The sequence below is a fragment of the Myotis davidii genome, unplaced genomic scaffold (genome assembly GCF_000327345.1).
Source record: "Myotis davidii unplaced genomic scaffold, ASM32734v1 scaffold415, whole genome shotgun sequence".
NCBI lineage: Eukaryota > Metazoa > Chordata > Mammalia > Chiroptera > Vespertilionidae > Myotis > Myotis davidii.
Genome location: NW_006287951.1, coordinates 5,670,124 through 5,683,340, shown reverse-complemented (window position 1 = coordinate 5,683,340; position 13,217 = coordinate 5,670,124). Strand labels below are relative to the sequence as shown.

General features: G+C 38.0%; 1 protein-coding gene across 1 annotated transcript in view; it reads left to right on the top strand.

The window, feature by feature from the left end:
* Positions 1-12,932, top strand: part of COPB2 (coatomer protein complex subunit beta 2 (beta prime)) — a 36,411-nt gene extending 23,479 nt beyond the window's left edge. The window contains exons 11-22 of the mRNA XM_006759826.2: positions 1,413-1,501; positions 1,586-1,692; positions 2,700-2,843; positions 3,708-3,838; positions 4,086-4,293; positions 8,267-8,377; positions 9,351-9,565; positions 11,085-11,177; positions 11,267-11,447; positions 11,637-11,705; positions 11,845-11,916; positions 12,580-12,932. Of these exons, the coding sequence (XP_006759889.1) occupies positions 1,413-1,501; positions 1,586-1,692; positions 2,700-2,843; positions 3,708-3,838; positions 4,086-4,293; positions 8,267-8,377; positions 9,351-9,565; positions 11,085-11,177; positions 11,267-11,447; positions 11,637-11,705; positions 11,845-11,916; positions 12,580-12,672 (1,513 nt within the window). The 3' untranslated portion in view covers positions 12,673-12,932. The remainder of the gene's footprint in view (positions 1-1,412; positions 1,502-1,585; positions 1,693-2,699; positions 2,844-3,707; positions 3,839-4,085; positions 4,294-8,266; positions 8,378-9,350; positions 9,566-11,084; positions 11,178-11,266; positions 11,448-11,636; positions 11,706-11,844; positions 11,917-12,579) is intronic.
* The last annotated feature ends 285 nt before the right edge of the window (positions 12,933-13,217 follow it).

Here is a 13,217-nt window from a genome sequence, read left to right as displayed (position 1 = left end):
TGCTGCTGCTCCTTTATGAACTGCCTGAGGGAGATGCTATAATCTGATGTCATCTTGACGAGAACTTCATTGAATCTTTTTAAAAATACATTTTCTCTTATTTCCCATTCTTAATAAAACAAATTCTGTCTTAATTCATAATGTCCATAAAATGTTCTCATTAAAAACAGGAAAAGAAAACACTTAACTCTGAATTATTATACTAGAAAGTCTCCGACTGGTTCCTTTTTTATTGCAGTTTGGTGCATATGATAAACATTAGGGCTTTGTCGCTGTTAGACCACACACAGAATTATATCTTCAGTTTCCTTAGTTTTGTTTCCCCGTGTTTTGTGTTGCTTCAGTATTGTGTAATAAGATGCATTTAAAAAAATTTTTTTAACAAAAAAGATTCACTGACAGATAAGGAATTGTTTTGATCTTTTCAGAAATTTTCTAAATACACTTATTCATGAACAGTTCCCTATACTAAAAGGTACTTTGTTGTCATCTTAAGCAAAATTATAGTTCTTGAATTGCCTTACCTCTCTCAACAGACCGCTGCCTCCCCTGTGGTAGTTCGCCTTTTTCAGCTTTATCCAGCCAGGGCACTGCACTGTTCAGCATCTTTTCTGTCTTGAGCACAGCACTTGTCAATGAATATTCTTGAATATCCAGCAACGGCCACAGCCCCTCTTTTCAAAAGGCCTGAATATATGCAATTTTCTTAAGTTTTTGCCAAGCATGGTTGACTAGTGAACCACTTATGAAAGTTGTTTTTTATTTTTTAAGTCACTTTTACTGAAGTATAATTTATACAAAATATTTTAAGTGTACATTTCAGTGAAATTAAACTGATGTATGCAGACTTTAACCATCAGCACAATCAAGATAACAGAACATTTCATCACCTCAAAAATGTCCCCATGTTTCCCTTAGCAGTCAGCACTCACCCGGACTCCCAAGCCCCAGGCAAATACTGATCTGCTTTTTTGTCAGCATATAAATCTGTCTTCTTTAGAGCTTTGTATAAATGGAGTTACATGGTGTACACTCTCTTGTCTGGCTTCTATTACTCAGCAGTGTTTCTGAGATTCACCCATGGTTTCATGAATCAGTAACTGGTCACTGTTTTGCAGAGTAGTATTCCATTGTACAAATATACCACAGTTGGTTCAATAATTCACCTAATGGTGGACATTTAGGTCTTTTTCAGTTTTTAAAATAATTTGTAAGCCCTAGTAATCTGTGTAATAGTGTGAAACCCATTCATAATTTGTCCAACTGTTCACGGAGCTCTTAAGGAAAAATATTAGCAAATCTTTAAATATTTTATATTTATGTGTAACTATATTTGAAGATACTTGTAACATTTGATGGAATTATGATTTAGTATATGATATGCTATGTTTGCCTTCTGTTTTTCCTCCCAGGTATGCAATAAGAGAGAGCAACAGTGTTGTAAAGATATTTAAAAACTTTAAGGAAAAAAAATCATTTAAACCAGATTTTGGAGCTGAAAGTGAGTGTTATTTTTATATGATACATTTTTAGAAGCTTTGTAATGGCTCGATTACCATCTAAGTAAAACCCTTTTTCTTTTTAGGTATCTATGGAGGCTTCTTATTGGGGGTCAGATCTGTAAATGGCTTAGCTTTCTATGACTGGGACAATACAGAACTCATACGCAGAATTGAAATTCAGCCCAAACATGTGAGTTCCCGCCATTGTTTTGGGAATGTGTGTCTCTGGGTCCCTGTACCCTGCAGTCCCTGTTCCGTTGTGTTGGGCATAGCACCATTTACCCCAGGACTGCTTAGCAACTCGGAGTTGTGGTATTAAAATAAGGCAATAGCTGTTGGATATTTTGAAAAATATAAAGTTATACCAATGCCAAGCACTTTTCATGTTTTAAATGGCTCCTGCCTGAGTGAGAAAAGCATGCTTTGAAGACAAAAGGTCAGAGAGTCCTTCGCTTGGGAAGGCCTGAGAAGTCCCACTCATTTCAGCATGTCTTTTCCTCCTTTCCCTGATAGTGGCTGCTTAAACGCTAGTAACCGTCTCCAGTGACAAAGTTTTCTGCTTTAGAACTGCCTGCTCCTTTGACAGCTTTCATTGTCAGGACATTATCCTTGGCAGCAAGTCCACCTCCCTCATCATGTTTCTGTCTTCTAGAGCATGCACTCTCAGTGGGCAAAGGGGCAAAAACCAATTTGTGAGGGGTGAAAAAGCTTAACTTTCTATCTATAAAGTGTAAGTATGCATATGTATATGTATGTATTGTAACCTGTATACCATGTGCATGCATTATAAATAAATGTACAGACAGTAGTATCTGTGGTGGTAAAATTTCATAGGAGAAGGTGATTATGAAAACTGTCTAAAAAGTTCAGGGGGGAATTGAAAATTGATAATGCGGGGGGCAGGGTGAGAAACACTATTCTAGAACAATAGGGAATGGGTTTCTGCTCCTCTGAATTACAGCACATCTAGTGAACACTGACGCTCTCCTACCTGTCTCCCTACGTCTGTCCATTTCTAGGCTAAATAGAACAGCACTGCCCTGCCCACCTTCTCAAATGGATGTATGTGCACACTGTGTTAAATTGCTAAGTATATACTTACTGTAAGATAAATCTTGTAAGACAGAAAGTGTATGCAGTTTATCATATCTCCTCAGAAATCCAAAATCATTTGTTTGTGTTTTTGTCATGTTGCAGATTTTCTGGTCTGACTCTGGAGAGCTAGTCTGTATTGCCACTGAGGAGTCATTTTTTATCCTTAAGTATCTGTCGGAAAAAGTCTTGGCTGCACAGGAAACGCATGAGGGAGTGACTGAAGACGGCATTGAAGATGCCTTTGAGGTAATTGTGTCAGCACAACTTTAGTTTTGCTTCTGAGTGATTTATATTCTTAGAACTTCACTCATTTTAACATTTTAGAATAAATTAGGTTTGGGGGAACTAAGCATTAAGGAAGTTACAGTAAAATGTGAAAATTAAAATATTGGCTTAGAGATCAGAGTCTAAAAGTATTTATATTTAAAAGAAGTTTGTGCTTTGATTTTAGGAAATCCTTAGACTAATTTAGATTATCTTTCAGTAAAGAAATTTAGAAAGTGTTTTGGTTTTAAGACAGTTTGGTCACAGTGATTTAAATGAGCTCTCAAATGGTAAAGATAAATAATCTATTGTGGAGATGTCCTGGAAGATTTTATGAAATACTTATGCTGGTTTCATGTGTGTTAGGAGTTTAGATAAACACTTTTTTAATCATAGCTTTGACACAACAATGAGATTTTACATTACAAATACTCATCCAGGATTCTGTTCTTAAATGGAGAAAGTAGAAATTCCAAAGATAGATTTTCTTTCTTTTTATAAAAATACGTTTTGTTGTGTGTTTTTTACTGATTTCTTAGAGAGAGAGGGAGAGGGAGAGAGGAATAGAAACATCAGTAATGACAGAGAATCATTGATCAGCTGCCTCCTGCATGCCCCGTACTGAGGATCAAGCCCACAACCTGGGCATGTGCTCTGACCAGAATCCAACTATGACTTCCAGGTTCATAGGTTGATGCTCAACCACTGAGCCTCACCAGCCAGGCTAGATTTTCTTTCTTGAAATAGGATTTTGTTTTTACTCTGCCTTATCTTAATTATATTTTTTTTGTTACAGGATTTCTAATGCTAAGTAAGGTAATAATAGACTTTCTTTTTTTTTTATAGGTTCTTGGTGAGATTCAGGAAATTGTGAAAACGGGGCTGTGGGTAGGCGACTGCTTCATTTACACAAGCTCTGTGAACAGATTAAATTACTATGTTGGAGGAGAAATAGTCACCATTGCCCACTTGGACAGGTAGCTGAGTATTGTTTTGCTTTTGCCTTAAGCATCCTAAATTTAAAAATATACTTTTTAAACAAAACCTATTGCTGGCTTATAGGAATGATAGGCCTGATTTTTCAGTGTTATAGTTTTAGTGGGTTGGCAATTACTAACCAGAATTACATCAATCAGATGGAAAGATTTTGAGCTAGAGGCAAAATGGGAGGTGTGTATCTGTGTGTACTGATTTGTGCTAAATTAGTTTCTGTTTCTAATACAGAACGATGTATCTCCTGGGCTATATTCCTAAAGACAACAGGCTTTATCTGGGGGATAAAGAACTGAACATCGTCAGCTACTCCCTCCTGGTCTCAGTGCTGGAATACCAGACAGCTGTCATGCGGAGGGACTTCAGCATGGCTGATAAAGTCCTTCCCACCATTCCCAAGGAGCAAAGGACCAGAGTCGCACATTTTTTGGAAAAGCAGGTAAGAGGTCTTCTTATTTGCTTATTTAAGTTTTGTGTGTTTTTTAAAACCAGCAATTAAAAATAATGTCAGTATAAATTGGAAAAACTTTAATTGCCACTGATTTCCTTATGGCAATGGAGTTTTCCTGTAAATATAAGTCACTGTTACACTCTTCCTTCTCCTTCCCCTACATCCTTGGTACCCCATTTAAATGTTGGGGGTGATTATCAGTCTTTCCTTTCTGTAGACTTCTTTTCCATCCTGTTACTATTTTCATTTCTATACTAGAGCTTTCTTTCCTAACTGGCATTTTTTTTAATGGTAAAATACACATAACATAAAATTTAAAATGAGTGATATGTCTTTTTTTTGATGTGGTGTTTTTGTAACCAAAGTTATATGGGCATGAAGTTTTACAAGGCTTATGAAAAAACAGCCCTCCCTTCCCTCTCTCATTTCTACTTTCTAGAAGTAATCACTTAATTCATTTAGCTGACTCGGTATTTATTTCCATGCTGTTTCTCAACTTTAGACATTTCCTATGACTTCCCACTCTAGCTGAGTATTTATCTTTCACCCCGTCTGCTTCTCCCATATACATGACACTTTCCTGTTCCTTATTCTTCCAATATAATTATATCATGAGTTTGAATAGATCAGTATCAATGTTTACATTATTATGGCTATCTAAACACTGTTCATAGCTGAGCCATGTGGTACATTGTAGCTTTCCCTTCCTGCAGTTGTTTTCCCTGAAGTTAATAATTCTTTTTTAAACTTTGCTTTTTTTAAAAAAATATATTTTATTGATTTTTTACAGAGAGGAAGGGAGAGAGATAGTCAGAAACATCGATGAGAGAGAAACATTGACCAGCTGCCTCCTGCATATCTCCTACTGGGGATGTGCCCGCAACCCAGGTACATGCCCTTGACCGGAATCGAACCTGGGACCTTTCAGTCCGCAGGCCGACACTCTGTCCACTGAGCCAAACCGGTTTTGGCAACTTTGCTTTTTTTTTAGTGTACTTATGATTATTCTCCCTACTCTGCTGGTTCTCCAGATTTTCCTAACATCTCCTTTCAGTATGTTTAGTCAGCTTCAGTCTGAACTGGTTTTTCTGCTCTCATCATGGATATCCCCCTTCATCATCATGTTGGGGCTCCCCTTGGCCTCTCTCTTGAGTTGGATCTATTGTTTCCTGTATCCCCTAACTTCTTCCCTGGTTTTTATGTCCTCATTTTCTGGAGCATGTCCTTCAGTAGTTTCCTGAGAAAGGGTCTATTGGGAAGTAAATTTTTTGTGACCTTGACTGCTTGAAAGTGCCATTGTTCTACCCTATACCATAATTGACCACTTCACTGGATATAGAATTCAAGGTTGGGGTAGTTTTCTCTCAGAATCAAAGACATTGTTCTATTGCTTTCTAACTTCTAGTTATTATTAAAGTCTAAAGCCACTTATATCCCTGATTCTTGATACCTGATCTGTGTTTTCTCCCTGGAAGCTTTTTTTGGATCTTGTCCCTATTGTTCTGGATATCATGATGGTGGGCCCTGAAAGGGGTCAATTATTATTTATTTTGTTGGATATTAGATGAACCTTTTTAACTGGAGTTTTAAGACATTTCTTATGACTTCCCACTCTAGATGAGGAATCATCCTTTTCATTTTTGAGTTTTAAAAATAATTTCTCCGATGATTTCCTTTGTTTTATAGTTTCTCTTTGTAGGATTGTTATTCAAGTGTTGGATTTCCTGAACTGGTTTTTTCATTTTGTTATTTGTGGACTTTTAAAATCTTGTTTATGAGTAAAGTTTCTCTTCTCTCTCTGAGGATATGGTGGTTTCTTTTTGTTGTAGTTTTGAAGTTTTCTTTTGCCCTACATGGTAGGTTCCCTACATGTTAAGTTACTACTGTTGGTTCATTTTGATCTCGTTAGGGATTTTCCTCAGGTGTCTGGTGATCCTTGGGCACTAATTTAAGAGTAGAGGTGTAAGAAGCAGATCAAAAGATCTGAGTTTGTGGGTGGGCTTATTGGGTATGAACTCACATGTGATGTGGCTGGGCCACTTGATTGGGGAACCTCAATGTCAGTACAGTGGGGCCTTGACTTACGAGTGTCCCGACTAACGAGTTTTTTGAGATACCAGCTGTCTCTCCGCAGATTTTTTGCTTTGAGTTGACAGAGTAATTTGAGTTAACGAACTCCTTAACGAGCTCGGTCTCAGAACGAATTAAACTCGTAAGTCAAGGCCCCACTGTATCTTCATTTAGTGAATTTAATGACTCATATATTCATTTAATGAGCACTTAGCATTGTGCCAGGCACTCTGACATGTAGCCCTCACTGACATTTTAGTGATTTTAGTATTTTTAGGTCATACCCCTTGGGCTGGTTATAGTTTACAGAAAAGCTCCCCAATCACCACCATGCTGGGGGTTAAGTAGAAAACAGTTTAGTGTCTCAGTATTTAGTATTTCATTTAGTCTCCACATCCATTTTCATAACCTGTTTCCTTTTGATACTCAAGATTCTTTCCGCCAGGTGCGCAGGGTATCTCTCAGACGAGATCCCTTCCAAAAAATAAACCTCGTGTTTCGTGTGTATGTCAAAGGGTGTGAGGGAGAGCAATGGGGACCTGGGATATCTAACTGCTTCTTATGGGACCTTTCAGGCAGTTTTGTTTTAGCACTACCCTTCACAAGACACCTTTGGGGGTTCTGGGGTGTAAATCGGGTGGTTTTCTATGCTGTGTTCACTCCTAATTGAGGATTTTCTCTAGTGTTTCAGCTGAATCTTTATGCCTTTCCACCAGCTTTCCAGCTTCCAACATTTTGCAACTAATGTCTCCTCTGCCTTTGTATGTGTTGTTGGGGGCTTATGCCTTTAAAAAAGAATCCCTTTAATGTCATTTCAGTGGGGATTTGGAGGAAAACAGAGGGTATTTAATCCACCTGATTTCACTGCTTTGTCCTTGCCTTTACCTGACTAGTTCCATAGATCTTCCATCCTCCTCTCTTAGACTTTATATTGTCTACATTAGTGCTGGGAAGAAGAGGGTACCGCACATTATCCAGAATGCTTGTTTACTCGCTACTCATGGACGAAGAGCTTGTATAGTCTGAGGAGTTAAACATTTTAAAGAGGACGGTACAGCCATTCTGAAGATCAGCCAAACAACTCTGAAAGCTCTCCAGTTCCTCCGTGCTGACCACCTCGTAACTGAGCATTCTCCCTCAGTCCGATGAAGTCGGAGCTTTTGTCTAACACACCACTTCTCTAGAGCTGAAGAACTTGCCCATAAGACAGACCTCTCCAGTACTGTTTGTCTTGGGAGAGAAGCTAATTTAGAAATTACAATAGTTGGTTTAAACACCTGTTTCTGATGACAGGAGTGGAGCAGAAGGGATACTTGCTGATGAATACACTGGACATGAGACCGACACCAAAAGCATAAGTAATGACAATGTCAGGAGCTGGAAGCAAATGTTTGCTAAGTGACCTGCAGGTGTTAGAAAATAGGAAGGTTTTACCTTTTACTTTTTTCTTTGAGGGACTGGTCTATTTGACCTCTAAGACCCAGTTTAGTGAGATTACAAACACCTAGGTCTACCCCACTGTCTGCCTTTTTAAAAAACGATGGTTGTTCTTTCAACTTCCTGAAACCCATTTCTTTTTGACACTTCTTTTACTTTTGCATTTCTGATTTTACGTTGTTTTAGTTTATCTAGCATCTGTTAGCTTCCACTGCTGAGAGAACAGTAGGCATTGTGTGACTGGATTTTCTCTGCTGGGGTTCTTATCAGTTAATGATTCCTCCATTTTTTTTTCCTGTTTTCTCATTGGAGTATTTTGTTACCTGTTACTTTTGATTCAAGTGGGCTTTCTGTGTCAGCAGGGATATCTATTTTAGTTTGAAAAGGAAGTGGATGATTTGCTGAACGCATGTGTTTACATACAGGTTACACACACGTTTTTTAATCTGTTTAGGGCTTCAAGCAACAAGCTCTTACAGTATCCACAGATCCTGAGCATCGCTTTGAACTTGCTCTTCAGCTTGGAGAACTAAAAATTGCATACCAGTTAGCAGTGGAAGCAGAGGTATGTACTAATAACTGATGGGTCAGTGTGTCTGTGTGTTTAGTATAAATTGCAAATTAGACTCATTTTGCTGAGGTTATTGTCTCTTTGGTCTTGTTTAAGAATATATTATGTTAATCTTTGCATAAGTTACATGCATTATATTGGCGATATTCTTAGCATTCTAGTTTAAGATATGAAAACACTTCAAAGTCTTTACAGATCTGTTTTGGAAGAGAAGGAAAGATGTAAGATAGTAGGTGAACTAGTCTGAGAACTTTAAGAGTGCAGGTGTAGCAGTAAATTGCCAGTATCCCACACTAGTGAGAAAGATGTTGGTTTTAAAGAAGGGTTCTGATATTTTGATAGTTTAGTGACATTTTATGAATCTTTGCAAGTTGAGGGCTTCTAGTTGTGGTTAAGTCTAGCATTTACTGGTAAATTCTTTAGTTACATTAATATCACCCAAATGTGTATTTTGTTTTTTGAGAACCTACAAATGACAATATTAAATATGTAAGGACATAATTTTGTAATCTTTCAAAAAATGGTATTAAATCACTCATTAAAATTGTAATCCAATTACCTTAAAACTCCTATTAGGTGGTTTATTTTCACTGCAATTACAAAATAAAAATATGGGTTAATTATTCATGTCATTAAAATTGATTTGTTTTAATTAATTTTGTATGTGAATAATTTCCATTTCCTCATTATACATTTTGTCATTTCATTTTATTTTGATTGATAGAACCAGTTTAACAAGCACAGCTCAATATAGTGAGGCAAAAGGTTTACAGTTGAGTACATGAAAGTTTATTCTTGTATTATTTTTTATTGTATTTTCCATATGAATTCCTATAAACCTACTTTTGCCCCACCCTGTGATCTCCCATTGTCAGCACAGAATTGTTCAGGTTAATAGGATAATGTTGATGTTGGAAATTCAGATGTTTATTTCCAAAGATAATTTAACATAAAAACTTTCTTACAGTCGGAACAGAAGTGGAAACAACTTGCTGAGCTTGCCATCAGTAAATGTCAGTTTGGCCTCGCCCAGGAGTGCCTGCACCACGCACAGGATTATGGGGGTCTGTTGCTGTTGGCCACTGCCTCTGGAAATGCTAGTATGGTGAACAAGCTAGCAGAGGGTGCGGAGAGAGATGGCAAGAATAACGTGGCATTCATGAGTTACTTCTTACAGGGCAAGTAAGTATTAATCCAGGGTCTGAAAGTAGAGTAATTAAAAGCACTCTGGAGCAGTTTGTGAAGAATGAACCCTACAGAGAGCTGATGCCTGGCCAAATAGTGTTGGTAGTGGTGGCAGTCACCTTCAGCGAAGGATGCTCTTAGCACACTTGGTCTAAATGTTTGAGGAAAATGAGCTATTCAGGAAGGCTCAATTAGGAGAAATTCCTCAACAGCCCTACCACTTACTGGCTGAACCATTTTATGATGGCAGGAGGTTACTTGTGTTGTTCCAGTTAGTACCTGAATGGCAGATGATTTTACCCAAATTGGATTCTGATCTGTTCATGGCAATAAAAGATGAAGATACCAGTTAGATTTGAGTCCAACTGAAAGCATAAAAATGTCACGCTAAGTCTGGCAGTTAGTGCAGACCAAATCATAACACTAGTTGACCATGTTATGAAATAAAACACAAAAGTATTCATTAACCTTGTCTTATATGCTAACTTTTTTTTTTGTTAATCCTCACACGAGGATATTTTTTCCATTGATTTTTTTTTTTTTTAGAGAGTGGGAGAAGGAGAAACAGTGTATCATCGATGCGAGAGACACATACATTGATTGGTTGCCTCCTGCATGTGCCCCACCCAGGGTCAGCAGTGAACCTGCAACCGAGGTGTGTGCCCTTGACCAGAGCTGAATTCAGGACCCCTTCAGTCTGCAGGCCAACACTCTATCCACTCAGCCAAACTGGCTATGGCCTACATACTAACCTTTTAAACCCCACACTAACATAAAACCTTTCAGTGTGCACCCCTTTTCCCGTTATATATTTATTGTATATTTTTAATATTTGTGTTTAAAATAGAAACTATAAATTTACCTGTAATAGGTCCACTCTTCTTTACCCATAATTCAGAAATCCAAAAATATTCTGAAAATGGTTTTTATAACTTGATTTCAAAACATGACCTTAACTCTGAAATACTATTAGTTACTTTTATAGAATTTAGTATTTGTTATTGCAGAATATTATGATTTTTGATACTGGTATTAGGTAATATATAATTACCAAAGAATTTGAATTCTAAAACACATTTATCAAACTTAAGAAAAAAACAAAATTAAAGAAAAAAAATTGACACTGGGTATTTTCCCACTGGACTGTCCAGCACAGCCCATATTGGAGACACTGCCCTCACTCTATCTCCTAAAGCCTTTAAAAGGTGCTCATCTCAACTACCTTAACGTGTCTTGAAAAAGCCCCTTTCGATTCTCCTTAGGAGTTGTTAAAAGTTGAGATGGAAAATGGTCACAAAAGCTCTCTCACCCATCACAACTCCTGGAGTCCACGGATTGTGGAACACACAGGTGGTGACAGGTTAAATGGCTCAGTGACACAACAATGAGGAGTATTTGTGGGGGTTGGGGAGGGAGTGTTGACTTTCAAACACTAGGCCCATGCTTCTTTAAGTGTGAAATGCCAGGGTTACCGTGTTTCTTCTTAGTAACAGTGCCTCTCCTTTTCCATCTTCAGGCTCGATGCTTGCCTAGAGCTCTTGATCAGGACTGGACGACTGCCAGAAGCTGCTTTTCTGGCCCGGACTTACTTACCCAGTCAGGTTTCAAGGTACAGACTTTTAATTTTAGGAAGAAATGTTTCAAATAAAAACAGCCCACTTACTTAGTCTCCCTTTGGTTCCATGATATCTATATTAGGGTGGTTAAACTCTGGAGAGAAAATCTCTCAAAAGTCAACCAGAAAGCAGCGGAATCCCTTGCTGATCCAACGGAGTATGAGAACCTTTTTCCTGGATTAAAAGAAGCCTTTGTTGTGGAAGAATGGGTGAAGGAAACACATGCTGACCTGTTGCCAGCTAAGCAATACCCACTTGTCACGGTGAGTGGTCAGGGTGCCAGCCCTCATCTGTTGTGACTACAGGGTGAGTGCGCACTCATGACACAAGGTTTTGAACTGTACTGTGTGTTATTGTTGGAATAAGAGCTAATGTCTGAGAGTTAAGCCAACTTCATCGATGAATTACAACTTCAAAATATTTCATTTTATTATTGCTTTATTCTCTGATAGCCAAATGAAGAAAGAAATGTCATGGAAGAGTCAAAAGGCTTTCAGCCCTCAAGATCTGCACCTCCACAGGTCAGTAGAATGCTACATGAAATAATCTGTTTGAGATTTGTTGAATAAGTACTGTCTCCCACTTCCTAGTCCTTGGGGGAAATCTTTGAATTCCTGAAAAAATTTCTATTTTTATATGTATCTCCATTTGGGCTTTCAGGAACTTGATGGGAAACCTGCTTCTCCTACTCCAGTTATCATAGACTCCCACACAGCCAACAAAGAAGAAAAGGTATGATCCCCAAACCCAAACTTCCCATTTTAAGTGATGGGATCAGTTTCCGAGCAGGGGCTTGGAAATGGGAAGGGACCCTTTTTGAGAGACTACAGGCATGCCTCATTTCATTGCACTTCACAATTACTGCATTTTTTAAAAATTGAAGGCAAGCCCCCTAGCAAAAAGATTACGACTCAGCGAAGACTCGGATGATGATTAGCATATTTCAGTAGTAAATTTTTTAAGGTACACACATTTTTAGACATAGTACTATTGCAAACTCAACACATTGCGGACCAGGGGTTTTATTGCTAGCTTTACCCAGTGGTCAGATGTGTTTCTATTGAACGAGTACAAAAAACAGTTTACATAAATGCTAAAGGCACACTTCAAAATTAAATAACTTCAAAATGCAATGGGTATTACATGTTCTTACAAGCTACTATCTTTTTAAAGAATTCTCATGACCCATCCACAATCTGTTAATAGACTACAGTATAACGTAAACATAACTTTTATATGCACTGGGAGATAAAATTGATGTGACTTGTTTTATTGTGGTGGTCTGGAATTGAACCCGCAGTAGCACTGAGGTGTGCCTGTATTTTAGTTCTCTTTGGATCATACATCAGAGCTAACTTTTCTTTAACACAGTACTATATGACTCTTTCTTTATAGAGTTTACTCGAACTAGAAGATTTGGATAATTTGGATTTAGAAGATATTGACACAACAGATATCAACCTGGATGAAGAGATTTTGGATGATTGAATGTAACGTTTCCCATTTACACGACTAAACAGATTATTATGGACAGGTATTAATTGTTGCCCTGACAGCAGTGCTCTGGGACTCAGAAGAAACTCCTTAAATTGTATGTAAACACTGTGCTGTGCCCTCCTGGTCTTAGGAAGTTTGTGTGGCATCTACACCACTGTGTGTTTCCTTGTCTACTAAAGTAGACATGGACTTTGATTTTTTTCATACTGTCATTAGACCATATCTCATAAAATCTTTTGAGTTAATGAAAACTCTTCAAGTTTCCTTTCTAATTAAGAAAATAACATCTACTTTAGAAGGCTGGGCCAAAACTACACCTCACCAACCAGATCAGCCCACATTCTCTTTGCGTCACTAAGCTGTATTTCACATACCATCAGCCACGTTTTCCTTAATTTCATTGCGTCACTCCCCTCAGTCTTACGTTGCTCGGGCTCTTCTGTCTTGCTCTGACTTTGTCTCATAGCTGCTTGTTTCTGGAAACCCAGGTCTAAAACCAGAAGGCATGGCACTTTTTTCCTTATACTGCACTTACC